We start from the raw sequence: 27,793 nt of genomic DNA, 5'->3' as shown, positions 1-27,793 counted from the left end.
CGTCAGTACAATGTTTCATTCCACCTCATGTACCACATGTGATGCGATTGACAATAAAGCCTTATCTTAACATCTGTACACACAGACACTGCACTCATACTCATGTTCGGAATGCAGCGTTACTGCACAATTTTAAAAAGAACATTCCAGTGCTTTGTACCATCTTTTCAAGACCTCAACAAAGAAAATAATACAAAAAACATTTCCAGTGCAAAACAAAAAACACAAACTCAAATACAGTATAATTTGTTAATACCACTGTTATGTTAATATGTTATGTAAATACGCATTTCTTGGGGGCACCTGATTTTGATCTGACACGTCTGGAATTGTGATCTGTTGGGGTGTACTTTCTTTTTCCACATAAGAAAACTGCATTACCTTTTATTTTAATTACACAGAAGATGACAAAAATATTAATTCTGTCACTTAAATTATATTACCTTCATCCATGAACACTTTAATTGAAGACAAAGAATTTATCTGCATCTCCAGATATGTTGAAAAAGTCTAAATTTGTCATGGCATGTTCTTCTTCATATGAATGCGCGTGCACACACACACACACACACACCTTTTCAGTATTTGTGTTTTTGACATCAGTTCTGCCGTCCACTAGTCCTTCTTCAGTAATCACTTTCTGACCACAAGATTACCACTGACTGTGTAAAGTACATAACTAATATGTACAATGCATCTTTTCAAGTTGATCTTTATGTCTTAGTAGAAATTCATACATTTAATGGTAAAAATTAAACATTTTCAGACATGACCTTACATTTTTGTAATCTAATTTGAAGACTTTGTAAGACTTTTTAAGGATCCATGATAGTGACATGATATTTTTATAGTTTAAAATTGTATCTAAAAATAAATCTAATTGATATAACGTCCACTCTCATTTCAAACGTAGCTGATCTGCCTTTGTTAGTTTTGCAGTGGAGCTATGAGGCTATTGGAATTACGTAACAAGTAATAAGAGCTTTTTCAAACTTCTATCAATTAGCATTGCACAAACTGTGTAGGTGTGTGTAGAGTATACAGTACCTCTGCTGCTCCAGCTACATCCAGCTGCAGCATTCCCTTCTTCTCCTGCTCCTCAAACTGAATACTCTGCACCTGGGTGAAGTTGGCCAAATGTGTTGGCTACATGTGCACAAAGAAAAGGACAAAATCAATTACTTGCTTACTTTTCAGTTCATAGGCTGAATTCTTCAAGTAAACAAAATTCACAAAAACCTATGAAAGGTTCTGACCCAGTCATCTATACCTGAATGCAGCGATACTCACGGCTGAGCCTTTGTCTGTAAGGTAGCTGATTCCCTCCTCAGGGCCGATGGCGAGCTCTACTGCTATCACCCAGCTGGACTGTAACACACAGTATCAGGCACTTAGTCATGCAGCTCAAACCTATGCACTCTTCTTTTTTTTTTTTTTTTTTTTTTTTTTTAATACAAGCAGACCTGATTCTAATTAAAAACTACAGTGTAGGATAGGTAAAGTTACTAACCATAAAATCTACCATTAACAGTTCTTTGTTAAGCCAGCAGAGACTACAAAGAATTACCTACAGGAGCAACTCTACCAATAAAGTTATGAAAAATCTGCCTATTAGTGATTAAATGTTTAGTTCTATTGGAAAAAAATACAAGCCTCTAACCATGAAAATAAACACACAATACTGTCTCACAAAATAAGAGCTTATATGAACTTACCCCAAGAGCACATTTAAAGCATTCTTTATCAAATCTATAAATTGGTGACAGGATCTCAAAGAACTTGAGAATGCTCTGCTCATCATTGAAGTTGGCAAACTGTTTGAACGTCTGCTGGATCGACTTCCGTAAAGATTTAGCCTGCAAAAACAAAACAGATCAGATTCTGATTCGTTTCAGTGAACTTCAGAGACACATCCGCTTGTGGACATGCTAGAGTGGCACACACACACACCGTGACTGTGTGGGAGTTGGTTTAGTGTAGAGTATACCTGCACCTGCTTTCTGCTCTGACTTACAATATTTTTCACCAATGTGCTGTGGCTCCACTGAACAACAACCACCACCACACACACACACACACACACACCTTCTAAGCTGCTTCTCCTCGCCATGTGGAATTGCATGGGATCATTATTGTGAGTGTATAGTTAGTGAAACTAACTACACATAAATTCTTTATTAATAATGAAAAGAATAAGTAAATACATGAAGTAAGAAAGAAATGAACTAGTACATCTTACAAGTCAGAAAGTCTATCAAGTCTGGTGTGTTTTGTCACTGTGTGGCCATGAACTTCCAACTTTGACAGGAAAGGGAAGTTTGATTGGCTTCTCCAATAACCAGTCACAGGCTGGTGCTTTGGCTGGATGCAGCAGGCGATTCTCAAAATGGTGCTACAACAAAAACAAACCCACATACAACATGTGTGCCAGCAAACACAAAAGAATATCGACTAAATGCTCGAAAAAGTCTTGAATAACTTGCAAAGAACTTTGACCAAGATTCATAGCATGTAGAGTGGGCAACTGCTTGCAAAGACGCATTTCCCATCAGAGCGATAAAACCTTCTCCACAGAAGCGCATGCACACTGCAATGGGGACAACCAATCAAACTAGAAATGACAAAATCCCTTAATTTGTAAAAGACATCAGATGGCCTACTTACATATATGAGCGGAGTGATTGAGGCTCAGACAGCTACCAGATAATGTGCTTTTTAATTTCAAATATGGATCAGTCATATCTGGCTAATATCAAACACGGTTCAAAAGGTCAGTATTGGTGCCAATACCATTCCAGTTCAATCTTAAAACAGCTTTTATTTGGTTCACCCTAATATCAGCTTTGTTGCACATACGCTGATATGTAATCACAGGCAGGCACTTAGTTAGGCACTGCTCCTGAGGAGCTTAAACCACTGACGATGATATCCCTGCAGAAAGCTGCAGTAAATCAACAACATAACCATAAAGGAGAGGTAAAAACCACCCCTGATTTTGGGATCTAAGGCAACAGCTGCTGCACAGTAGCATGTTAGTAAGTTCCAGCAGACTGAAGACTGAGTTGAGAAGGGCTAGTTGAGAGAGAAAAGGAAATGGGTTCTCTGGCACACTCTAATGCATTAGCATAGCCTCCTCAACAGCAGGATAAGAGAGGAAAGCAGAACTGGGCCACTTGCTCTCCAGAGTATACGAACGCTGAGGCAGCCAAGCAGGTAATGATTTGATATGAACAATAGCATCCTCACCCCATCTCAAGCCAGAAAAAACTATTCCTTACTCGACTCAACTGGCCTTCCAGAACCATGAGTGCAGAGGCAGCTCAAGTAGAGTTCTCTCTATGTAAAACAGAGTGAGGATGATTGCCCTGTAGCTGTGCCTAGATTAGTTCAGGTTGAATGCAGAGCTGCAGGCACATGGCCAAGTCCTACAGAGACGGAGCCCCACATCTGCTGGCCTCACCTTGACCGAGTCCAGTAAACTCTTCGGGAAGAATCTCCTCAAACCGACATCTTTTCTGCAAAAGACATAGAGGATGAAGAAACGTCATGGACAGAAGAAGAGGAAGTAGAAGGACAGCAGTGAATGAAGACAGATTTTGGGTGTTCAAAATCAGCTTAAAGGGGCATCCCGGCCTAAATTTAAAGTTTAATGTGTTAATTAAAATGCCATGTAGTATTGTGTAGTACAGTATTGTGCCTGCTTCATTTAGAAAACCCAGGAATTTATGTATTTTTCACGTTATTTCATTTATCAGTGTTCTCTCACTATAATAAACAGCATACATTTTGCAAATACAATTCCTGTGGTCTCAAAACAACCCTGAATGCTTGCTTAGCAAAGGGCTATAGACTAAATACATATTGTATACTGTATAGTACATATTATATAAGTACACAATATCTATACAAGGGTATGATATACAAATTAGCATTAACTATTACCTTAATTGTTGAACAAAATTGTAAAGAAAATTACATTATTATTATTATTATTATTACTACTATTATTATTATTATTATTATTATTAATAATAATAATCATAATCATAATAATAATCATAATAATAAAGTTTTTAACTTTACTTTAGCCAAACTGAGGTAAGCCATCTAGACATCCAAATAGTTACTATGCTAAATGCAGCTTTTAGGTTACAAGTCATTTCCATCATTTGACTAATCCATGCTCTTCATTGTAACGTAGACAGTCACTATAGTTGTTATGGCTGTAAGAAGACAACCCTGCATTAACATTAGCTTCTAGCTAGTTTCCAGTTTCTTTCTGCATTCAGCAGTTAACAAAATAAAAATAAAGAAAACTTAAAACAGCCTGCCAAGAAATATCCACCCCAAAGCAATTGAAGTTTGTCAAAAGATAGATAAAATCCTTAGTTTTGTACATGCAGAAGGAGAAAAAAAGCTTTACTATCCAGAGCAGCCATGTCAATAAAGCGAAAAGCATAAGAAAACAAGACAGATGCATGTCCAGGTGTAAAAAAGAAAAAGAGCTGATCTAATACAAGAAGACCAGGAGCAAACTAAAATATTTCACTGTTCTATTGAAACTGAAAAATTAAAGTAGGCCTACATCATACCACATCAAACAGCTGATCATTCCTTTCAACATGTCAATATAATTATTAAAAATGATCCAATATTTAATACTTCACACAACACTGCACCAATTAGCTAGTAATCAACAGAACAGGAGAAGCGGAAAACGGGCAATTTGTAGAAAGCTGCTCAATCTGATTATTGAATAAACATAAAAACAACAGGAATCAGAATTTGTAGACATAGAGATGAAAAAACTGGAGGAGTAGAAGATCAGTATATTCACTGTACAGGTATGGCTTTGACTTGGGTAACCCACAGTCCCATAAAACAGTGCACTGTAGCCTGCCAGATTGCCAAGGTCAAGTAGGAAATGTGCACAGGGAATAAACGTGCTCAAACGTGACTGAAGCCAATATCGTTAAAACCACAGCCAGGACCTGTAGTCACAGAGTTACTACTGCCATAAGATTAAGCCCTAGTGTACAAATAGGCAACCTACTGAATGTACACATTGTAGGTTTGAGTGGCAGATTACAATTTTCAAGTCTCTGCTGCTGCAATAATTAAAACCTGGCACGCGAGCTGCTGACCGGGGCTTCCAAGTAGCAGAAACACTGTTTCAGTGTGCATATTACGTCATTGCAGGAGATGTACAGGGATCAATTATTCTCCACTATAAATAGGGCAGACAGGTTTTCGGAGAGCACAATTTATTCTGACCCATATACAGCACGAGTGAGGAGAGAATGAGGATCTCTCATAACATCTTCCACTAAAAAGACTTCTGGTTTCCTGCAGGGTAGTAGTACATGCAACATACTGATGGTCTCAATATAGGTGAGGATGCATGCCATTGGATGTCTAATGCACCCAATGGTTCCTAAGTCACAAATTACATTTATCGAGCAGGGTAAATCTAACCATGAAGATGAATTATTAAACTGGTACCACCAAAAAGTCCACTTACTCTAATAATTCGTAATTCGATTTTTTATCCAGGGCATTTCCCGGCATCTCTCTGAAAAATCTCCTGGAAAAAAGAAAAGAAAAAACATTTTCCCCCTCTCTGAGATATATAGAAGCATACACTGTGCAATTCCTGTTAGCAGGAAGTTCATGCCACTCACCTGATTTCAAGGCAACCCAGTTTAAGTGCAATATCTTGATCAACTTGATCAGCTACTTCCAACATATAATCATTTCTCACCTGGTGGGCACAGAGAAGTCAGTGCTTAGAAAACGAATCACAACAGTGTGACTGCAGCTCAGCCTAAATGCTTAGAAAGGGGAACAACTGTATTTACAGCAGTACACAACTTATATATCAGCTGAACAGTAATGTCAGACAATGCTGATGTCTCACATGGTTATCGAGACTGTTCTAAATACCTTGTTTAAGACATATACATTCAATGATTTCCAGCTTGCAAGCTGGTCTTTTTAATGTGAATCATCATTTGCTCATGTTCATCACCGCAACACAAGCTGAACACTGTTTCTCTTAAAATAACAAAAACATGTAAAATACATGAGAGTAACAAACCGCAACGAATTCTGGGAAGCTCAGCCCCATCACCATAAACACTTCAATATTTACATTATTTAAGACTTTGTGACTGCTGCTGTTGGCAGAGCGCAAGAAATGTGACCAATGGGAACGGAGTCATATTTGACCATAATATGTTTCTTGATCATATCTGTCAGTAAAAGCACTGTTTAACTAAACTACTGCAGAATAAAATCAAAATTGAAAATATAAACATAAAATATATAAAAATTATACTGATTGATACTGTTCAGGAACTACACATAGTATGAGCGAGTGAGAGTGGAAGAGTGAGCGAGAGAGAGCCGGTGCGAGCGAGAGAGCGCACTAGAGGGTGAGAAAACTAAAAGACAGGACTGAAACATGTAAATCGGTTTAGTATAGACAGTAGAATAGCATTTATGATCCGTATCGTAAGTGATGTCATGATTTCTAAGATATTTCATTATTTCATTGTGAGTTATAGCATTTCCTAAGGCATTTGAAAAGGACAGCAGTAAAATATGGGTCAGTGCCAAATCCAGCAGCCCTCTTCAGAACAGCTTGTGATCCCACATCTATACCAGGCTGTGTAGCTCAACACCCAGCAGGCCTGACATTCAGAGAAGGGGTGTAGAAAGGAGGTAAGAAGGCACCTGTCTGATCTCCTTCCTGTTCTATGATGTTCCTTCAATTTTCAGGTTCACTCAACCTGGCAGCTCAGCAGTAGACCTTAGGCACTGTGAAAGGCGAGCTAATCTAAAGCTAACTGACCCAGTTTAGCTTTACTACAAACACCTTGCAACACACTAATACACCAGATGTGTGCACACATATACGCCGGACGTTAGAACTCTCTACATCGCCCGTCTTCTTCACCACAGCAATTTAAATTTGGTTGACACTACAAACTGCATAAGACAATTAAAATTACTCAACTGGATTTTAATTGTTTATTAACCGAACATGCACAGCATGATAAAGACTTTAAAAAGATAAAAAATGATTACATATGAAGCCTCCAGCTCAGAGCTACAGAGCAGAGGAAATGTGTCCTCTGATGGAGCACCATTCAATATCTTTCGGATGAGCTGGAGTGACGTGTGTGATCCAGAGCTAATTATTCAACTGTAGCCGTAACAATTGTGCAAGTCAATCAGTCAATGCCAATTCATAAAGAAGTTCAGGTTAATCAGGTTTAATCCAGTAAATGTGACTGCACTAGATTTTACTGCCTTACTGAATTATTTAGTATTTATTTGCAGGTACAGTAACTGAGAAGGTATGTGTTGTTTTCAGATTGATAAGAGATTATTCTCCAAAAGAGACTTTAATGAACATAGGGAAGAGAGAGGAAAAGCAGCACTAAGCTGTGTTGGAGCACACATGATCTCACCTGATGGTAAAAGTAGTTTAGTGTTGGCTGGTCTTCAGTAAACTGGTTTAGGAATCCTTTGGGCAGGTAGCGTATTCGCAGCTCATACCTGAGGAGAAAGAGAAGCAGAGTCAGACCAGCTCACATAGACAAAACACTTCTAGAACTTCCCTGCAGTACTCTCTAGTACAGTAAACAGGGTTACTTACTAGGGGTTGTGAGACCATCATTTGCATACTTAAAAGTAATTACTATTTACATACTTTAATAAAAACCCTGTAACAACAGAAATTTAACCCCATCAAATAACTATCAGAGAATGCATTCTTTTGAAAACTTTGACTTTGTGTCCAGTTAAGTAACTATAACATTCTTTCAGAGTAGATGGGACACATGCATGTTTATGTATCAGTATGTGGGACTCTTGGCACTCTTGGTTTGCTACTGTGTTTTCTATCACTACAAAAAGCAGGCAATTCTTTTATTGTTGGATGCACTGTGACAGTTTGTAGTTTTCATCTGAGAAAACAACAAAAGGTGAATTAATCAAAATTAATATAAGATCAGCATAGAGAAATTCTGCTATTAAGGGCGATAAACAGAATTCTCCAGTGCTCCAGCAGTTCTTCTGTACTGCAGTATCTTTGATGGACATCATACTTTGCATTGTGTACACTCCATGTTCCATTTTTACAGTAAATTGTTAAAATGATGCAACAAACTACACTCCAACAACACTAGTCAATACATAACATTCTTCCAAACTGGGTTGGAGTTTGTGAACTGCTCTGAAAAATATTCAGGAATTCAGAGGTGGACGAAGTACACAAATCATGTACTTGAGTTAAAAGTAGAGATATCCAAGGTAAAATATTACTCCAGTAAAAGTAGAAGTCCTTACTCTAGACCTCAACTTGAGTAAAAGTATTTGCCTTCAAATGTACTTAAGTATCGAAAGTAAAAGTACTAAAAGAGTAATTTATGTCCTGTTGTCCTGTTATCATTTTTATAACAAGACTCGTTTCACGAACTCATCCACTCAATCCTCCAGTGTCTCTCTTGGTAAACCAGTCTTTTGATAGAATGTCATTAATTATTGATGCTGACGTCATAAACACAAAACACTGAAGGCAAACAGTTTCCAACAGGGAGAACCGAGTGGCTCTGAAATCACTTTTACAAACAAGCAAAGTTTCAGTTTAAGATTACTTTGTAAATTAGTTACAAGCTGAAATAAAAACTTGCTTTAAACTCAGGATCACAGAGACGTTTCCTTTACTGTATTGATCTGTAGGTCACTGCTCATAAACATAAACTAACCGAAACTAGTTTACTATAAAATGAAAGTGTTTGTAAGAATTCAGAAAAAAAAGAAACATGCCAGTCACGACTGCATATGTGTACATATTTCTATATTGTGGTCTATTTACACAAAGTTAGGTTAGTTCATCATTTAGGTGACGTATGTGCTCCCAAATTTTTTCACTGCTGCACTGACGTTGAACCGTGTGCTTGCACTGGGTTGGTATGACCAACAGGTCAAAACAAGCTCAGAACAAAGTGACCGCTGTGCCCTGATTGGTGTTCTTGCTTTGCACTTCTTTTGTTTTGACATGTTATGTTTTTATAGACACAAAAACCAAAAGGAATGACAGATTTCTCAAAATGTAGTGGAGTAAAAAGTGAGATATTTGACTTTGAAATGTAGTGGAGTGAAAGTAAAAAGTCGCTCAAAATGGAAATACTTAAGTACAGATACACGAAAAAACTACTTAAGTACAGTAACGAATTACATTTACTTAGTTACTGTCCACTACTGCAGGAATTCCTGACAATCCTAGCAATTGCAGACCCTCTAGAGATACAGCAACTTAGCCTCAAATTCCAGGTAGGAGCCACTGCTGCAGAATTAGCTCTGCTTCATGAAGGATGCCTGTCATTTCTTTCTAGAAAATCAAAGTATGGTTCACATGAATAAATCCAATAAATCAGGAATACCCCTGATAGGACTAATTACTTTAACATTCATATAAAAAGGTTAAAAGTAAGCTAAATATTCAACACCTTTGGTGACAGGTGTTTGAGGGACACGTCTGTCAGGAGAAAATCCTTTTCCAGAGAAAAGTAAAAAAAGCCATTAAACACAGTCAGATTCCATTCTATTCAATCCTACTGTTCAAATCTAGGGTTAAAATTTCCTTTCTCCATGTGTCCTTGTGGAACTCTAGGCATTGGTTACTAAGAGTATAAGCGACTACATGCGTCAATCTCCAGAAAGATCTTCATATACTGTTGGACCATGTTTTATTCAGCTCTCAGTAGTTATTTCCAAATCAGCTTCAGTGTAACTCTATGGTTCTGTCTGATATGAGAGGATGAGTCATTCGCAGCCCGACTCACTCCCACTCTCAAGTCCTACAGCTTCTCACACACACACACACACACACACACACACACACACACACACACACACACACACACACACACACACACACACACACACACACACTCTACAGGTCTGTAAAGCAAACACACGGTAGATCAGGGGAACACAACACAATGCACAATGTAGAGCTGGAACCAAATGACCACCAGTGTAAAATGTTTGTGTGTGTGTGTGTGTGTGTGTGTGTGTGTGTGTGTGTGTGTGTGTGTGTGTGTATATATATATGTTTATGTGAGAGGCATTTGCTGATATTGACTTTTTGGGCCAACAGCAATAACTAATAATTGTGATCTGAGCAATTACATCTTATTCTAGATGATACCAATACTAATAACAAATATTTTTTTCCCCCCTCCACACATACAGTACTATGTAAAAATCTGAGACCATCCTTCTCCAAAATGGCCATTAAATACAATCTATTAACTTTTCAGCATCAGGAATAGCAGAAAACATATTTAACAGAAAAATACGCAAATGACTGAACAATATAATAATAAAACAATATGTTATAACATTTCAGTATTTTATTTATCTGCCGTTTGCCTTTATCGCAAAGAAATCTGCAGGGATATGTCCCCACATCCCCAAAGTTCAGTCTTAGAAGTTGGTTGCATTTTCTGCTTCTAAGAATCCAACTAAACCCAAACACATTCAGTGATGCTGAGGTCTGGACTCTGGGGTGGTCAGCCCATGTTCTGAACACCAGCAGCTTTTTCGTTTGATATGTAAATGCTTTTTTTCTTGACAGCTACAAATCCTTGCAGACCCATATAATTGAGTTGCGTTCTTGCAGTGTAAAGATGGACAGAAACACCTGTTGTGGTTTTCCAGAATCTGTACTTACTGACTGTTTTGAATGGAAATTGAATAAATGAAAGGCCTCTGACTTCTGCACAATACCTTATATACACATAGGAAGTACAAGTTAGTGAGTCTAAGACTAAAATACTTTACTGTAAAATAAAATATGGGCCACCTATATAGTGCACCACTGTATTTAACTGGTGTAACAGTGCGCACGTCAGCCCTCAGGGCTGTATTCTTTGCTGGTGCTCAGAAACATATGGAAGTGATTAGAGATTGTAGTGAGACATGTTCCACTGCTGTCTGCCAGACTATTACTATTTCATCAGAGCCTGTCCTGAGCAGCTGTCTGTCTGTGAGGTAAAATTACTCCCCATTCTCACACAGCTGCCTTATTGTCTGCTCTCAATTACCCACAATTAGTCACACAATCTGAGCCAATAAGCTGTAGTACCTGAGCAAGCGCAACCAGAAGTTAGAACTGGACATTTATTTGGCTGTGCTGATCATAATGGGGTAGATGTGTTTGTGGTCTGTTTAAACAGTGACAGGGAGCAGCGGCCACTTCTGCAGTTTCAGACAATTTCTTGTAAATGTATGTATTTATAAAAATATTTGGCAGAAGGTGGATTGAAAAGGCTTTTAGCAGAATACAAAGTGTAGTATGAAACTTCAAATGACATGAAATACAACTGCAAGCAGTCAAATGAAATAACAGCACACTTTAATAGGAGCAACATTTTTTCTCCTCCATACACTGATTGTGAATAAGCTTGGACAACAACATAAATTTAGACAACCAATCATGATCAAAATCAGTGATGAAGCACTACAGGCAAGCATTACATAATTTTACCTTACAGCTTGCATTTTCCCTGCTAGCAACACAATTACAATATACCCATCAAATGGGCTAATAGAACTTAATAATTTGCAATGATAACTACACTCTACGCAGAAAGCCTGCATCACTGTTGACATTCACTAGTTCTCTGATATCTTTTGGTTGGATATCAAAATATTGCCAAAATGGCCTGTCTGCACCCTTCTTCTAAACATTTTACTCTTTAGTAGAGAGCAGATCTAATGTAGCAGTTTTATTTTATTCATTTACATGTGTCATCGCATTCTTTACCTACCTCTATGAAATCTGTTATAATTTTTCCAAGTGGTGCTTAAAGTATGTGCAATTAATTAGTTGGTTGTTTGTATAGGCTATATTAAGTGTCTTTTCTATTGTACACATTGTTATCATAGATTATCATCCATTCAAATGACTGTATAAAAGGAATTGAATGAATAAATAAAAAGTAAACAAACAATAATTTGCACCCTGTGATTTCCATAATATCTATTATGGGTATGGTTGCACTGATGCTGTAATTTTAGGCTGATGCTGATATCCAATATTTTTTTGTACATATCTGCCAACTCTGATGTCAATGTCTTACATAAACATTTTATAAATGTAGATATTTGGATTACCCCCACCTGGTCTAGGTCCTCAGTACTTATATTTTTTTATATATGTATACAGATACCAATATGATTCTGATATTGTTGTATATCCCTAATACATAATGAGACTTCCTTAATTATCTCCATTACTAGGTCAATGGATCCTTAAATGTGATCCAACCTACAACCAGAGACATTTTACTACTAAAGAGAATAGCAATAGTGCTGAATGTCTAACAATTATAGACATGCCACATTATTGTGGACTAACAGCAGCCCAAATCTTCAGAAATCCCTTTGTAAGAAATTATTTTCTAAACTTATTAGCTTTTATAAGACTTTTTCCCTTAAATCTCCTTTTAAGGGTTAAACCCACACCTGTTTCCAATTACCCACAGTAAGAAGCCTTTATCCTAAAGTTCTCATACTTTTTCCATCAAAGACCTTCACTGTAGCGCTGTTAAATGTTATTTGCGTTTGTTAAACAAGACTGTCATTATTCATATTATGACTTCTAGACCAAACCACATTCAGATTCTATTTAAGCATAAATCCAGATCACTTCAAAAGGTTCACAATTTTTTGTTTAACCACAAAATGCACTACTAACACATCTTTACTGTCAAATCCATTATTAATCCTGTAATTCATTCCTTTACCATAGGCAAATGAAGAGCTTCTTAATAGATCGGTGATGCACCTTGTTCAGAGCTGTCGCTAGAGCAGACCGTATTTAGAGCAAATGCTGCATCTATTATCAAAGCACTGCAGTTTTCCCGAGCTAGGAAGTGCTGGAGGCTAAGCAGAACTGGGCTCGCTCTTTGAACTGAAAGCTTTGGCTTAAATGAATAAAACACCCATTCATTCATAATGAAGAGACGGCGCAGGAAGATAGGATGCCCAGGGCATCGTGAATGGAGAACAAACAATACTGCAATTAGGCAGGAATTGTTTTATTTAGCTTCATTTGGCCTGCACTGAAGCCCCACTGAGGAAGAGCTATATTCACTCCAAAGCTTTATACAATGAATCTTTATCCTACCAGTTTACTGTGAGCCTCGCCAACTATTTGGAATTTATCATCTACAGTAGCCTTCAGAAATGGTGTAAATGATATACATTATGCATTATTTCCAGTAAAATAAAAAAGGCCTGTGCTAGTGTAGCCTTACAAAGACAACAACACATTTGCTGTCAATGCTAATATCCCCCTTCCATTTTCACAGGAACAAGCATGACCTAGATATTGAGGCCTATATTTCATACTGTAGGCCTATTTTGGGATCTGTGTCTTGTTAAACGTGATAAGACAAGAGGAGGTTGTTGGTTTTGCATTATTTAAACATTGTTCACACAGAAATATGCACTAATATACCAATATGCTATTTCAAGACTTGAGCGATCAGAGGTACATTACCCTTGCGCTGAATTTCAAAAGACAAGAATTTAAAGCCTAAACCAGGAAAAGAAACAGTATCATGTCCATTCTGTCAGCACTGAGTTTATTTATAGAGACCACTGATAGCAACTTTAAAGTATTCCACACAAAGCCACGTATATGCCATTCATCTATTCTGATTAAAAAAAGATTCCTCACAGAATGAATGTGATCTTGTATTGCCTGTAATGCTGTAATTCTATATTTTATTTATATTAAAATGTACAGTGCAGCGCTTCACAAATAATGTATGGATGGAGACAGATATGGTTGCTAAATAATAAATCACTGTTATCACGCTCTTCAAAGGCCTGCTAGTTTTTTTTCAAAGGCTGAAGTCTATTCTGTTCTTTCCAGCCCAGCTCTGATATGCTAAAGACAAGAGAGAGGATCTGAATCACAATGAGAGACTAATTCATTATACAGTCAACAGGATACTAGAGCTGAATTCAAGAGTAAATGTAATATTCAATTACAAATGCGTCAAAACACTCAGGCTTCAGAACTAAGAACGGCGCTTGCACCAAGCATCAAATGGCCCCCGAATCTTAGGAGGCACTAGTAGAATGAGATGTGCAGGACTGTACTGGAAACGAGACCTACTGCAGCAAGAGTGTGCTTTTCCTACAGTTTAAGTGCTCAACATTGTTGGCTTACTGAGTATTCTGGCTCATTGTTACAAAATAAATCAAACTTCAGAGCTTAATTCCAATCTACTCAGTTTCTTACTGTATGCAGTGGAAATAAATACAGCAGCCACACAAAGCTTTGAAAACAAAGATGAATCATGGCAACGGCTGCAAACCGCTGACTCACCTCCACTCGTCCTGTGGGTGACCATGCTCATAGCGCTCCCTCACACGAGACACGCCCATGTCAGGGTGGAGCCAGTGCACCTCACCTGTCCTCAGGTGGCTGAGCCGCAGACCGAAGCATGTGACGCATCTCACCTTGTGAATGTCCACGATCTTCTGAATGACACCCTAACAATGGTCAGGACACATACAGACCACTTCACAGAGATGTCCATCATCAACCTTATTCAATTATTCAGTTGTTTGCTCCCTTAGAGATTTAAAGTATTTATTGACTGTCATTTGAACACTGAAATATGAACGTAGCAAGAAAAGTGACTACTAACACAGTAGCTTTAAAACAAGAAAATTCCCAAACATAGCTAACATCTTAAGATATGTTCCAAGTGATTAATGAAAGACTGCTGATGTTTTCAACTTTGTTTGTAAAAAAAAAAAAAAAAAACACTACAGGTTTGTGGAGAGTGCCCATTTAATACCTGCTCCACATTGAGCTAAGCATCTCGACGAGAACATCAGAAGAATGTCTTTTCAAGAATTTAAGTTCTTTCACACTGAACAACTGTATTATCTTATAAATGTTGATGCAACAGGACAGATGGAATGAGAGTCTGTGTAAGTGAGGAGCTACAGAAGAGTTAGATGAGTGCAAGAGAAAGGTACATTGTGCAATATGATCTTTGTTTTGACCAACATATTGATCAGCCAATGATCTATCAGCCAACTTTAAAGTTATATTCTGGTTATACAGATTTGTTGATTTAGTCAGACCTAAAGACACCTATAGTTATAAATTTAATCGTTTATAAATTAAAAGACCTCTTATAAGCTCATTTCTCAGGGTTTCATACCATGGCTTCATGCCAGTCTCTTTAGAGATTCCCAAGTCAATTAAGCTATGATGATTATATATATAAAGAAACTAATGCAATGAGAAAAATAAGAGCTAACAGACCCCAGAGGTCATGTCAATATTTTGTAATATATTATTTTGACAAGATGCTGATTCAGAACTACAGGTCTGAGCCTTTTAATTCTATAAAAAAAAAATTGTCCTCTCAAAGGTCATTGCCGTAACATCCTGTGGCGAACAAAAACATGCCAAAGTTGTGGTTTGGTCTGCGTGTATTTCCTACAAATATTACTGCATAGTTGAAATTAGAGATAGAAAAGTAGTTGAAATACAAATGCTGCTACCTGCAAAATAACACTGCACTGAATAGACACCATAAGACTGTCAATTTCACCAAAACAGCCTACAAATTCAGACAGCTTTGCCAAATGTGGTAGTTAAGCTGCTTTGGCAATAGTAGCCTACAGTCTGAGGTGTTACTTTTGTGACACATCATTTCAATGTGCTTGCTTGTAGCTTGAATGTAGCAATAAGTATTCTACCTAACAACCTTGTAACTCTGGATCTGGAGACATTCAGGGGAAAAGTGTAAAGAGATAAAAACATACTGGAATATTTTCATTTACCACAGAGTGCAACAGCAGCAGTTTTCAAAACGCTTTTCATTTTTTTCATAGACAAAAATTACACTGGAGTTCCTTATGTGTACAAAATGACACGTGACTTCAGAGGTCTACTAACAGAAACAACAAAAAAAGAGCCAAAAATCCTATTATATTTATTAGGAATAAACTATTTTTTATTTGACAATTCACGTGACAGTTGGCAATAGTCAAATCATTAAAGCATTGACTGGATTCTGTTTTATTTTGAGCATATAACACGATATAACAATATGATCAGTTATAGTAATTTTTAGCTTCTTAAAGTAGCTACCAGTATCTCACACAATTTTAACATAGGGGTCAAGCCTTAATTTGATCTGATTACCCAATGAGTACTTGTGTGTAATGGTCATCTGGGCAAAAACATACATAAAAAACCAAACCGTTACCAAAATCATCTCCAAATCTCCATGATCTACAACCCATCAGTATACAGAAGTTTCGTCCCAATAAGCCCGACTAATGTTTGATGCTTCATTTGGTCAAATAGTCAGCATCTAGGCAGTCCTAGTGAGGCTCTACACGAGGAGTTAAAGAGTGGAATGGTACGAGGAATGGAAAATGGGACAATTCTCTTTGAAGTTCATCAGTTATTCAGCATCAAACACAAATGTCTGTAAATTATTTAGGGCAGCATGTCACTGTCTACCACTTTTTTTCAGTGGGCCAAGAGGCCAGGAGAATGCAAATGGCCACAGTGCCAGGGGAAAGGCTTGGATGATGGAAGTCAGCATCATTATGTGCAAAACAGAAGTGAACATAGACAGAAATTAAAAATGGTGATAGAGACAAATTATTGTGAGAAAAAGAAAATGACTATTAAATAGGTACCACAGCACTGATTTAATTAACCATAAGTGTTTTTTTTTCTTGAGATAAACACCTTAGGCAAATTAGACTGCTTATGAATAATCACTTCTGGCACTTCCTGCAACATCAATTTTATGTGCTCACAGCCATCATTTGCATTCTCTTGCTAATGAGCATATTTACTAGGATTGTACAATATATTGTAAGGTAATCGTTGCATTATTAGCTTCTGCATTGATTCTGTAGCGCACACTGCGTTCCACTGATCAAAATATCAAATTTTTTTTTTTTTAAACAAAGCATTCTTGAAATAATGACAATACCAGGAACAACACGCTCATATAAGCATATAGACATAATTTATTGCAATATTGTCATATTATCCAACCTCTGCCCTAATGAAAACAAAACTGATGGAATATTATTATAAACCCATTATACACATTACTTGCTGCCTGAATGTCACTTACTGTGTTCTAACCTGAGCAGCTCACACTCACCTTAATGTCAGTAGAGTCCCCATGCCTGATGTTGCTGGCCCATGTGCAGGGTTCACTGCTGCTCTCAAAGTAGTGGAAGACTTTTAACACGCGTTCCATAGCCCCTGCTGCCCGCTCCATCCCACCACTGAAGCGGGGTTTCACCCCTTGGCTCAGGGCATGATTTAGGTTAGGGTCCAGGTAAGCTGCTGCCATGCCTTTGGTGGGTGCTAGGTGTCTGTCATATTCTATGATAAAGATGCAAGTAGTTGGTTAGGATGCTTTCAAGAGAAGACATATAGCAAGTGGACTAATGGAACTCAATCCAGAAGTAGTAGCCATAGCAAAGGTCCTAAAACATCTCAAGAGTGCCAACTGTACACATTCCTGAAAGAAAAAAAAACAAAAAAACTAGCCTTTGCTGACTGGTCTGCAAATTCCACACGGCCTGAGTTTCAGGCGTAATGTGGAGAGGGAAAAAGTACATGCAAAACATCAACATCTGGACACCAATATCTTTTACAGCAAATCTTTAAAATCACTTCTAAGGGTTATCACCTGCAAATCTAATCTGGGCTGATGGTTTGAAAATATGTAGTCTTCTTCAAACTAAACACAGCACTACATCACAACTGCATTCTTGACTTGAAACTTCTGAACTCTTCAGATTTTTTTCTGTGAGAATTTTACCAGTACAATAAGCCACAGCTTGAGAACATGAAAAAAGGGGAATAAGGAAAATGAAAAACCAAAAAGTGTATGAGGCTGAAGGAAGGACTGTTAAGTCAGGTGATAATTCACAACTCAGATGACATCCTGTCAGAAATGCTGTTTTCCTGTGTTGCTATACTCATGGCCCTCTGTCAGGCTTAGAGAAGGGGCTTCTCCCCAGACCTGTTTTGTGTAGCCTATGTTATGTAATTGGAAAGACCTCAAATTCTGAAGTCAAATAAGTTTAATATCATATTTTCATTTCTGTCATGTGTTTATCTGGTGCATATTTCGCCGTTTTTCACAGCAAAGGGTATGTTTTCAATACATATGGCAGGACTATTGCAGGATGTAACCTAAAGACAAGGTATAAAAGGTTTCTTAAAATGCCAGCAGGGCTCTAAATCTGATTAAGAAAGGGAAGACTCTGCCCAGTAAAAAAGGTTACAGGACAAGTACTGCTCCTGCAAAAGACCATTCTGAATTATACAAATAAAATGTACATTTAGGCAAAGGAGGGGGTTTACTGTTACCAAGTACAGGAAATTATGAACATCCAAAGTCAAATTTGAAAAAAGACAAAACAAAAAGTTTGTAAGAAAGAAAATAGCGATGTACTGCACACTCTGTCATGTTCTTGTCTACCAAAGAAACCTATAAACATTACAGTAATGTGAAAAAAGATTCAGATTAAAGTCCTATACACAATTCTTCATCTCTCAACAGTAAGATAAGTCTAGAGGCATGCTAAATTTTCCGCAAGCCTTTGAGAGGTTAAAAGACCAACATAAGACATCTAAACCTTAAAGAAAAGGGTAAAGAGACATTGACTGTGCTTTGGAATACACATGACTAGAGGTAAAATAAGGATATTACTTCTAAAATTTGTTGAGGGAAACAAGATTCTGAAATTAAATTAGCATAAAACATCTCTATATAGAAACATGAATAAAGAAAATAAAAATAAGAAACTAAATATAAGCAAGGAGTACAAAAGAGCTGCTTTTCTATTTACCCAAAAAAGGAGGACAAATCAATAAAATATACCTGACAAACTACAGAAACAACAAGCAGATTACGCAACATACAAGATAAAGGGTATCTGAGTACTGACAAAGAAGCAAAGCACTGAGGGCAAAGTAGAAAAGAAAAGAAAAAAAAAAAAAAACAGCTTTTTTTTTTTTTTAGACAGTTTCGTAAAACATTATATTCACAGTCCAAATTTAATAACAGACATCCAGAAAGAGTCAACACTTTTCTCATTCATTACCCATCATGGATGAACAAAATGAAAACGCAGTGGCTGAAATAACAAAGGGGGAAACTGCAGCCCGGAATTTCAAGAGTGAAAGCAAATAAATCCCTGGCAATGGACATTTAAACTCTGAGAAGTGCAAACTGTCATTACAGCCAATATTACATTACAGATAAAACATCATAAACACAGAGCGCAATGACTACTTCAGTCATACCAAAAGACCAAATGTGGGGTTCACACATCTCCAAAAATAGCTTCTTAATATCATGGCAGTAAGTACAAGTCGTTTACATCTATAGTGACACAAAGAACAGAAAGAAAATCTTACAAGAATGTACTCCTTCAGAGATAGCACTGGTTTCTTTCTACAAAGTAAACACATTAGACAGACCTTCCATGTAATTAGACACATTTCACAGCCTGAGAAAAGGCAGCTCGGATACAAAGTAGGTCTCTGATTTAGTGAGGGAACTTTTTCATACAGTGTTCTCAAACAGATTCCAGAAGCCAAGAATTGACCATCCTTGAGAGCCTGTTAACGCACCTATGAGATCCTGAAATATGGATCAAAACAAGGACGTCATGGCTCTGCCTCTCACCTGCTTTATCTATTCAGCCATACCCTCAAAGTACCAGACTCACCAAAAAAATCAGAAGAACAGGGATGGCATCATGGGGAGAACAAACCTGCCAAACAGTCATTACTAAAATTGAAAATTGATTTGTCTACTTTAACAGCATAAAAAACTTCATACAAAAACGTATAATAATCACTGCACTATGGTTCATTTAGTCATCATAAAGAAAACATAGCATACAGTCAGTTAAGAGGACTACAATATTAAAACTGCTAAATCGCTTTCAGGTCATTCCAGTGGAAATATCTCTTTAGCAGTTTAATAAGAGAGAAGATAAAGATTAGTATAGCAAAGAGAATAGAATTGGGTATATTGTATTACAACTAGGATAAGGAAGTGCATGCCTTCTATATCTAATATTAACACACAGCTCTTTACCATTACCTTACTGATCTTCTCCAACTTATAAATGAAAAAGAGTGCAATGATGGAAAAGATTCCCAAAGCAGATAAACCTACAGAGAACAAAATTGGTTCTCTAGTTCTCCACGTAAAAGTCAGTCAAAGCACTGTATACTGAAACAGGAGGTTTTAGGATCATTTAGGTTTTTAATTTTTAGGACTAGGGAAGAGGGAAAACTGATGTTTAGGGAATAGTACTGGATGTTGTTTGAGATTGTAAAGAGTTGAACCAGCCAATGAGAGAATTCCTGTTTCTTTGTCATGACAAGATAGAAGATGACACTCAGGTAGTATTTTCATTCAAAACATGGGACAATAATGATTCATTCAAATTCATACTAATCTTCCTAGCAGCAAGCAAAAAGGCTATTGGCAAGAAAATGGCTAAACCAGAGCCAGTTAGCAATGATGTATGGATACATAATATATGGTTATTTTGTTTTAACTTCATAGATTTTTATGACACTGTCCTTGAAATATATACAAAATCAATCAAATCAAATTAACAAAAACTGATAATACTGATGACAGTATGGCAGTCAGTATCAAAACGAGAGCTGGGTGCTGCAGAAAGGAACATAGTGGGGTTCAGAACCCTAAAAGGAGATGAGGGGGAGTGAAGAGATAGTAGCACTCCATCAGAACAGCATCACTTGCCAGCAGGACAGCTGGGTGGCCTTGAGCACTTGGCAATAGCATCAGATGCACCGCCAGCATCCACACAAAATTAAATTCTAGCAATGATTACAGTGTGAAGTACAAAATCCTGAAACACTTTCAGCTTCAGTGGAGCACTAGCCTTGCGACTGTCATGTTCAAAAGCATGTGTTTTTCACCTTCAATCAAAAACACAATTATCTTTAAGCACTAGTGGCAAAGAGCCAAAAAGCAACAGAACCACAGGTCTCGATTAAGCTTAAAAGTTAACAAACCAGTTTTTGCAACTAACATGATGTCAGAGAGTTTATGGAGCTATGGCGTTTAAAAAAAAAGACAGAGGCCACCTTTCATTAATTTAATTTGCAGTCAAAAAGGCCATTAAGTTACCCATTTTCTGGGGTCAGAAAAAAAAAAGCAGAAAACACTTAACAGAAAATTACACAAAAGTAAATCAACAACTAAATATGAAGTGACTTTTTCAGTGTTTAGTGTGCCCACTCTTTGTCTGCACCACAGCTTCTATTCATTTTGGAAGACTTGCTTTGAGTTTTTTTAAATAAATCTACAGGCACAGCTTTCTACATCTTTAATTCCAAAAGTCTTAGAAGTTGGTCGCATTCTCATGATCCAAGTAATCCCAAACACATTCAGTGACGCTGAGGTCTGGACTCAGTCCATTGATCTTAGAACACCAGCAGTTTCTTCACTTTATTTCCTTTTTCCTTCCTGACAGTTACACATCCTTTCAATCCCATAGTGTTGTCTTCTCACAGAGGAAGGATGAACACCATTTTCCAGATCTGATGCAAAAGTGGAGCTCGATCTTCTCCTCTCTCTCTCAAAGATGACAGCTTTAAGTTCTGTTCGACTGATGGTGACAGTTTTGGCATCTACCAGGTTGTGCATGTAACAGGTTTTGTCATTGAAAGACAAAATTCTCTCCATATCTTTTGACAGTAGTTTTGGCTACTGTTTCTCCTCATTTGTTTTTCCCTTCCTTATGCAAGTGGATCATTTTAAATCTCATCGCCCTAGATACATCTCCTGAATTTAACAGAAAATGGCTGTGTACATCATGCATTTGTAGAAAAATGCCTTCAGTAATACAGAACTCAACAGCAAAAGCTCACAAGTGTTGATGGCCTTTTCCCACAAGACTTTTCTCTTCAAACACTACAGCATTAACACTGAGCCAAAGGAATATCTCAGAAGACTCAGTTAGGTCTCTATCCTGGCTATGAAACTGCCATTTGACAAACACAAATACACAAGTATGAGGGAAGGGAATAACAGCTTCACCCACACTGACACTAAAAATCCATGCTGTCACTCGCCTTGTGAAGTACAGAGCAGAACTTCACACTAACAGAGAAATCAATAACTGAACACGTTCTGTCTGGCTTTTTGGTTTGTCTCAGATATTTCCTGTCCAGCTCAAAGTCCTCTCCCTACCTTTTCTGAGGAAAGGCCAGCACGCACACGCCAGTGTTGTTTTGAACAGTGCAGAACTCCAACACCACTCTTAACACAGAAGCACTTAACCAAACTACTAAATCTCAGAGTACACATCTACCTCACTAAACACACGCAGCTTCCAGTGCCCTTCAAACACACAGCTAGTCCCACATATATTCACACACACACACACACACACACAAATATTTCCCAGTGTTTCCTCTAGCGTGACATCACATCCTGCTTATCACAATGCACTTTGGCAGTGTGAAGCTTCAGCGAGTCACTACTGATATCCAGTTCCTGTCTGTCTCTTCTACAGAGGCTAGAAGAATACGCAGTGCTCTTGTATTCCACTACAAACTGCTTGCATATACAACATAAAGAAACAAAGTCTCTGGCAAACATAGAAAGACAGACGGGTAAATACAGAGATTGCTACAAAGAGAAGTGGACAGCTAGATAGCTACATAGACAGGTAATCTATACGTCCAAAAGTCTGTGGACAACTGCTCATTTAGTTTCTTTTGAAATCAGGTGTATTAACAGAGAGTTTGCTCCCTTTGCTGCAGTAACAGCCTGCACTGCTCTGGGAAGACTTTATACTAAATATTGGAAAACTGCTGTGAGGATTAGATTGCATTGAGTCACAAGAGCATTAGTAAGGTACTGACACTGGATGATTAGTTCTGGACCACAAATGCTACTCCAACTCATCCCGAAGATGGAGCTCCATCACTCCAGCGAATGCTGTTCCACCGCTCCATAGACCAGCAATGGGGAGGTTCAGCTCTTATCGCTTGGCATTTTGGCATGCTGACCTTAGACTCATGTCTGGCTGCTCCAGACCATCTCATTTCAATGACATGCCTTTCTATGAAGATTTTAGCTGTGTGTGAAGAGCATCTGGATACTTCTGCACATAAAGTGCAGTTAAGTAGGGGTGTGTGTGTATTTATATACGTTATATACGTTTATAAACGTTATGGCAAGCTTAGATATTCAGTTGCATTTTAAAGGGAATTCTATAAGCAAAAAAGAAAACAAGGAAGATGGAGACAATATTTTTGGAAATATTTTTGTACAACTTTTATATGCCGTCTCTCCAGCTTGTATGCCATTTCTGCTTGCAAATAACAGTCATAAAAGTTTCAGCAGCCTTCTGTCTCACTAATTTGTCAGTCAGGGCCTTGTGTGCATGGCTTGTACTGGTTATCAGCCTTTTGGACGCTGAGCAACAGAAGGAGAATGCAAACCACAATCAATTTATGCTTCTTCTGCTCAGCTGCACTAAGAGTACTCAATAATATCACTTCCACTGTCCGTCAAAAAAGATCAGCGTTCCTCCTACACGGATACTGTGGAGCAATTACCAACAATATATAGGGGTGTATATTAATAGATACTTGAACTTTAAAATTGTCACCTTATGTAAATTCTTTCGTCAGCTTCAAGACATTGGAAAACTCTTAGAACACACATCTAAAACTTTGAGAAACTGATGTAGAAATTCTGCAGATCTTAAAAGCCTGTAATCTCACCAGCGCTGATGCACCCTACCTGCAGTCTCTATTACACCATCCCGAGTTTAACCAGTGGCTTAAATGATGAAGTGATTATGGTATTGCAGTGTCTTAACTGTGGCTCCAGTCTGCAGGCCCTGTTGATGATCTCCAAAGCAGAACTCCTTCCTCCCATTGGTCCTAAACCACTGCTGTACCAACACCTGTCAATACGCATGAGAGTCATGAGCTGCTAATCAGCACTACTGAGCAGGCACAGAGCTCTGCTTCCGTTTGTCTCGCTCTCCTGCTGACTTTTTCCTCCCATACCACCATCTGAACATCGTCTCTGTTAGGGCTCAGTGGAAATAAAATGCTCTTCGCCATAACTCTCTAAAGCCTACTCAGCTCTCCCAAGACTCAATGCATGGAGCAGCCTCAAAGATCAGCCATGACTCAAGTTTGAAACATCACATCCCACTACAGTATACTACTAAAAATAGCACCAAGCCTTCAAAGCAAAAAGGTGAAAAACCAGGTTACACAGGGAGACTAAACAGACAATCAGCTGCAACTGATCTATCCACGCCCTGTCCACATATGTGCTTTTAACTAACAACATTTAGAGCAGCTTTACAGAAATGTTGGCAAAAATCCTTTAACTTTTGTAAAAAATACCTTAAACTGCTCAAATTGAATCGCTACATTGTTAGTTAAGAGTAATCACATGTTTTGTTTCCAAATGCTTTAAAGTGCTATGCCATTGAGTTGGATTGCACTGTTGTAGCTAAATTGCAGCAGTAGGCCAAACATATCCCAAAAAAATGCAAAATAAACATCAGTTGAAACTATAACACACACTGATACCACTGTTACAGATGCACTGGAAACTGCAGGGAAATGGTAAAATCAGACATTTTCCAGGTACATACTCTATCTGCAGATGTACATAAACACGCAAAAATAGTAGCAACTGGACTACAGATAAATATAATACTTCTTTCGCTAGGGTTTTCTGAACATTCTGCTCTTCTAGATTATAATAGATCATCAAATATTTTGAAGCATGGGTCAAATCAATATTTTTAAGATCTTATCAACTTATCAGTCCTACACCAGAGAAAATCACAAGCAATTTTCTGCTGATACTACTGTGCACTCCTACAATAAACAGCCCTCTTAAAAAAGCAACATCCCAAAGACTTTCTGAAAATCTCTTATTCTAGTAATTATGGCATCATGCAAAAACACATTTACATTAAACAAGGTACAGTTTAAGGGTTCTATCAGGAAAGATTGACAGACAGATGACATATCTCCAGGGTTTCTAAACACATGCAGCTAATAAACAAACAAGGATGTTCATTAAATGAACTAGACTAAACAAACCAAACTTTACACTGGAGAATATAATGCACTGAATTTAATTGATTCAAATATGTACATGAAAATGTACACTGCTCAAAAAAATAAAGGGAACACTCAAATAACACATCCTAGATCTGAATGAATTAAATATTCTCATTGAATACTTTGTTCTGTACAAAGTTGAATGTGCTGACAACAAAATCACACAAACAATCATCAATGGAAATCAAATTTATTAACCAATGGAGGCCTGGATTTGGAGTCACACACAAAATTAAAGTGGAAAAACACACGACAGGCTGATCCAACTTTGTGATGTCCTTAAAACAAGTCAAAATGAGGCTCAGTATTGTGTGTGGCCTCCACGTGCCTGTATGACCTCCCTACAACGCCTGGGCATGCTCCTGATGAGGTGGCGGATGGTCTCCTGAGGGATCTCCTCCCAGACCTGGACTAAAGCATCCGCCAACTCCTGGACAGTCTGTGGTGCAACGTGGCGTTGGTGGATGGAGCGAAACATGATGTCCCAGATGTGCTCAATCGGATTCAGGTCTGGGGAACGGGCGGGCCAGTCCATAGCTTCAATGCCTTCATCTTGCACATTTGTGGCCTGCTGGAAGTCAATTTGCAGGGCTCTGGCAGTGCTCCTCCTGTTCCTCCTTGCACAAAGGCGGAGGTAGCGGTCCTGCTGCTGGTTTGTTGCCCTCCTATGGCCTCCTCCACGTCTCCTGGTGTACTGGCCTGTCTTCTCGTAGCACCTCCAACCTCTGGACACGACGCTGACAGACACAGCAAACCTTCTTGCCACAGCTCGCATTGATGTGCCATCCTGGATGAGCTGCACTACCTGAGCCACTTGTGTGGGTTGTAGAGTCCGTCTCGTGCTACCACGAGTGTGAAAGCACCACCAACATTCAAAAGTGGCCAAAACATCAGCCAGAAAGCAGAAAGGTACTGAGAAGTGGTCTGTGGTCCCCACCTGCAGAACCACTCCTTTATTGAGTGTGCCTTGCTAACTGCCAATGATTTCCATCTGTGGTCTATTCCATTTGCACAACAGCTGTGAAATTGATTGACAATCAGTGTTGCTTCCTAAGTGGACAGTTTGATTTCACAGAAGTTTGAGTTAGAGTTATATTGTGTTGTTTAAGTGTTCCCTTTATTTTTTTGAGCAGTGTACTATAGCAAAACAATTGTCTTTCACTTTACTTATTTTGGTGAGAACTGTGTTGATGTAATATATTTTATTAATGTGGAAAATGATACACATATTAGAAGTACATAATTCAATACATTATTGTTTGTGTATGAATTACATGCTACTGCAGTCTTAACATATCACTGTCATACAAAAATCTGGTAATGCATTTTTTTTTACTGCTCATTCTTTACACTATTTGAAAAAACACCAGCTGAAATATTCACCAGCTTTGAGTAGTTTATGATGATTGGTTTATGACCAACAGAAACGGTCCAAAATGACCTGGAGTAAAATTTTGTGGTATTCTCACACTGAAGAGAACAGTTTATTTTTCTTTTGCTTATGTTACCGTTTTGGAAATATAAGGTTTTATTATATAGCTGATGCTGTATTAAGACACCATCGCAGTACAAGTTGAAAGTATCTTTGCCTACATCTGATGAGGTTAATTCCCACTGAAACCAGTGTCTAAAGATTTTCTGTTCGGTTAGTGTTGAGTGTATGCTGCAGGGTATCAGCTAGCAGTAAATGTTCTCTTTCAGAAACCTGGTCCTTTCACTGGGTAATGGCAGGTCGAAAGACAGGATCCTGACCCTTTTTCACCACAGGAAATCCATAGCCCTCCACTTGAAAGAAGGGATTAAAACAGGAGGACTCTATAGCAGTGAAACCTTCTCTTCCACCTCACTCACTATCCTCTCAGATTTCATCAGCAAACACTGCTAAAATGTGTTGCAACCATTTCTCTGCAAGGCCAAATTCCTGCGCATTTAAAAGCAAAGGCCTGTCGTTCCATTACTTGGAAATCTGTTAAGAACCTACAACATTGTTGACATACATTTACAGGTATGTGCAGCCTTTCTGTAGTAGTAGTAGTCCAAAATGAATATCACAGGATAATTAACATTTCTGGGCTATCTGAGCTCTGTATCATAGTATATACCAGGGGTGCCCAATCCTGGTCCTTTACATCTAACACCCTACAGAGTTTAGTTCTGACCCTAATCCATCACACCAGACCCAGCTAATCAAGTCCTTCAAGGACATCTATATGAGCCAGGTGTGTTGGATATGAGCTCTCCAGGGTGGCAGATCTCCAGGACCAGGACTGAGCACCCCTGGTATATACAGTATTGTGCAAAAATAGTTTCTTTTTATTACAATAAATACAAATAATATTAATATAGAATGTATTCATTTTACATGGGTCAGTGTGTTCCTTTTACTCAAGGAAGCACAGTGTTAATTGTAGCCATCACCCAATACCTGGTTTGGCTAATTAATGCTTTATTATGCCACATCAAGTGTACTAGTTATGGAATTTATCCATGCACTGGATGTCTGTACAATTTATGTACTTTATGTATCGGTGA

At 38.0% G+C, this 27,793-nt stretch overlaps 1 protein-coding gene across 18 annotated transcripts in view; it reads right to left on the bottom strand.

The window, feature by feature from the left end:
- ptk2ab (protein tyrosine kinase 2ab) overlaps positions 1-27,793 on the bottom strand; it is a 97,796-nt gene that overhangs the window by 40,062 nt on the left and 29,941 nt on the right. For 16 of the 18 annotated variants that reach the window (XM_017713184.2, XM_017713176.2, XM_037537277.1 and 13 more), the window contains 9 exons: positions 17,247-17,473; positions 14,420-14,586; positions 7,476-7,563; positions 5,682-5,761; positions 5,522-5,584; positions 3,461-3,515; positions 1,716-1,856; positions 1,291-1,368; positions 1,048-1,146 (listed from right to left, as the gene is read on the bottom strand). In XM_017713184.2, the coding sequence (XP_017568673.1) occupies positions 1,048-1,146; positions 1,291-1,368; positions 1,716-1,856; positions 3,461-3,515; positions 5,522-5,584; positions 5,682-5,761; positions 7,476-7,563; positions 14,420-14,586; positions 17,247-17,441 (966 nt within the window). In that variant the 5' untranslated portion in view covers positions 17,442-17,473. Of the gene's footprint in view, positions 1-1,047; positions 1,147-1,290; positions 1,369-1,715; positions 1,857-3,460; positions 3,516-5,521; positions 5,585-5,681; positions 5,762-7,475; positions 7,564-14,415; positions 14,587-17,246; positions 17,474-22,346; positions 22,542-27,793 lie in introns of those variants that run through there. The other 2 variants (XM_017713185.2, XM_037537278.1) reach the window with 2 other exon arrangements.

Source organism: Pygocentrus nattereri, chromosome 3 (genome assembly GCF_015220715.1).
Source record: "Pygocentrus nattereri isolate fPygNat1 chromosome 3, fPygNat1.pri, whole genome shotgun sequence".
In the NCBI taxonomy this organism is placed as follows: domain Eukaryota; kingdom Metazoa; phylum Chordata; class Actinopteri; order Characiformes; family Serrasalmidae; genus Pygocentrus; species Pygocentrus nattereri.
This window is presented reverse-complemented; position numbering and strand designations above follow the sequence as displayed.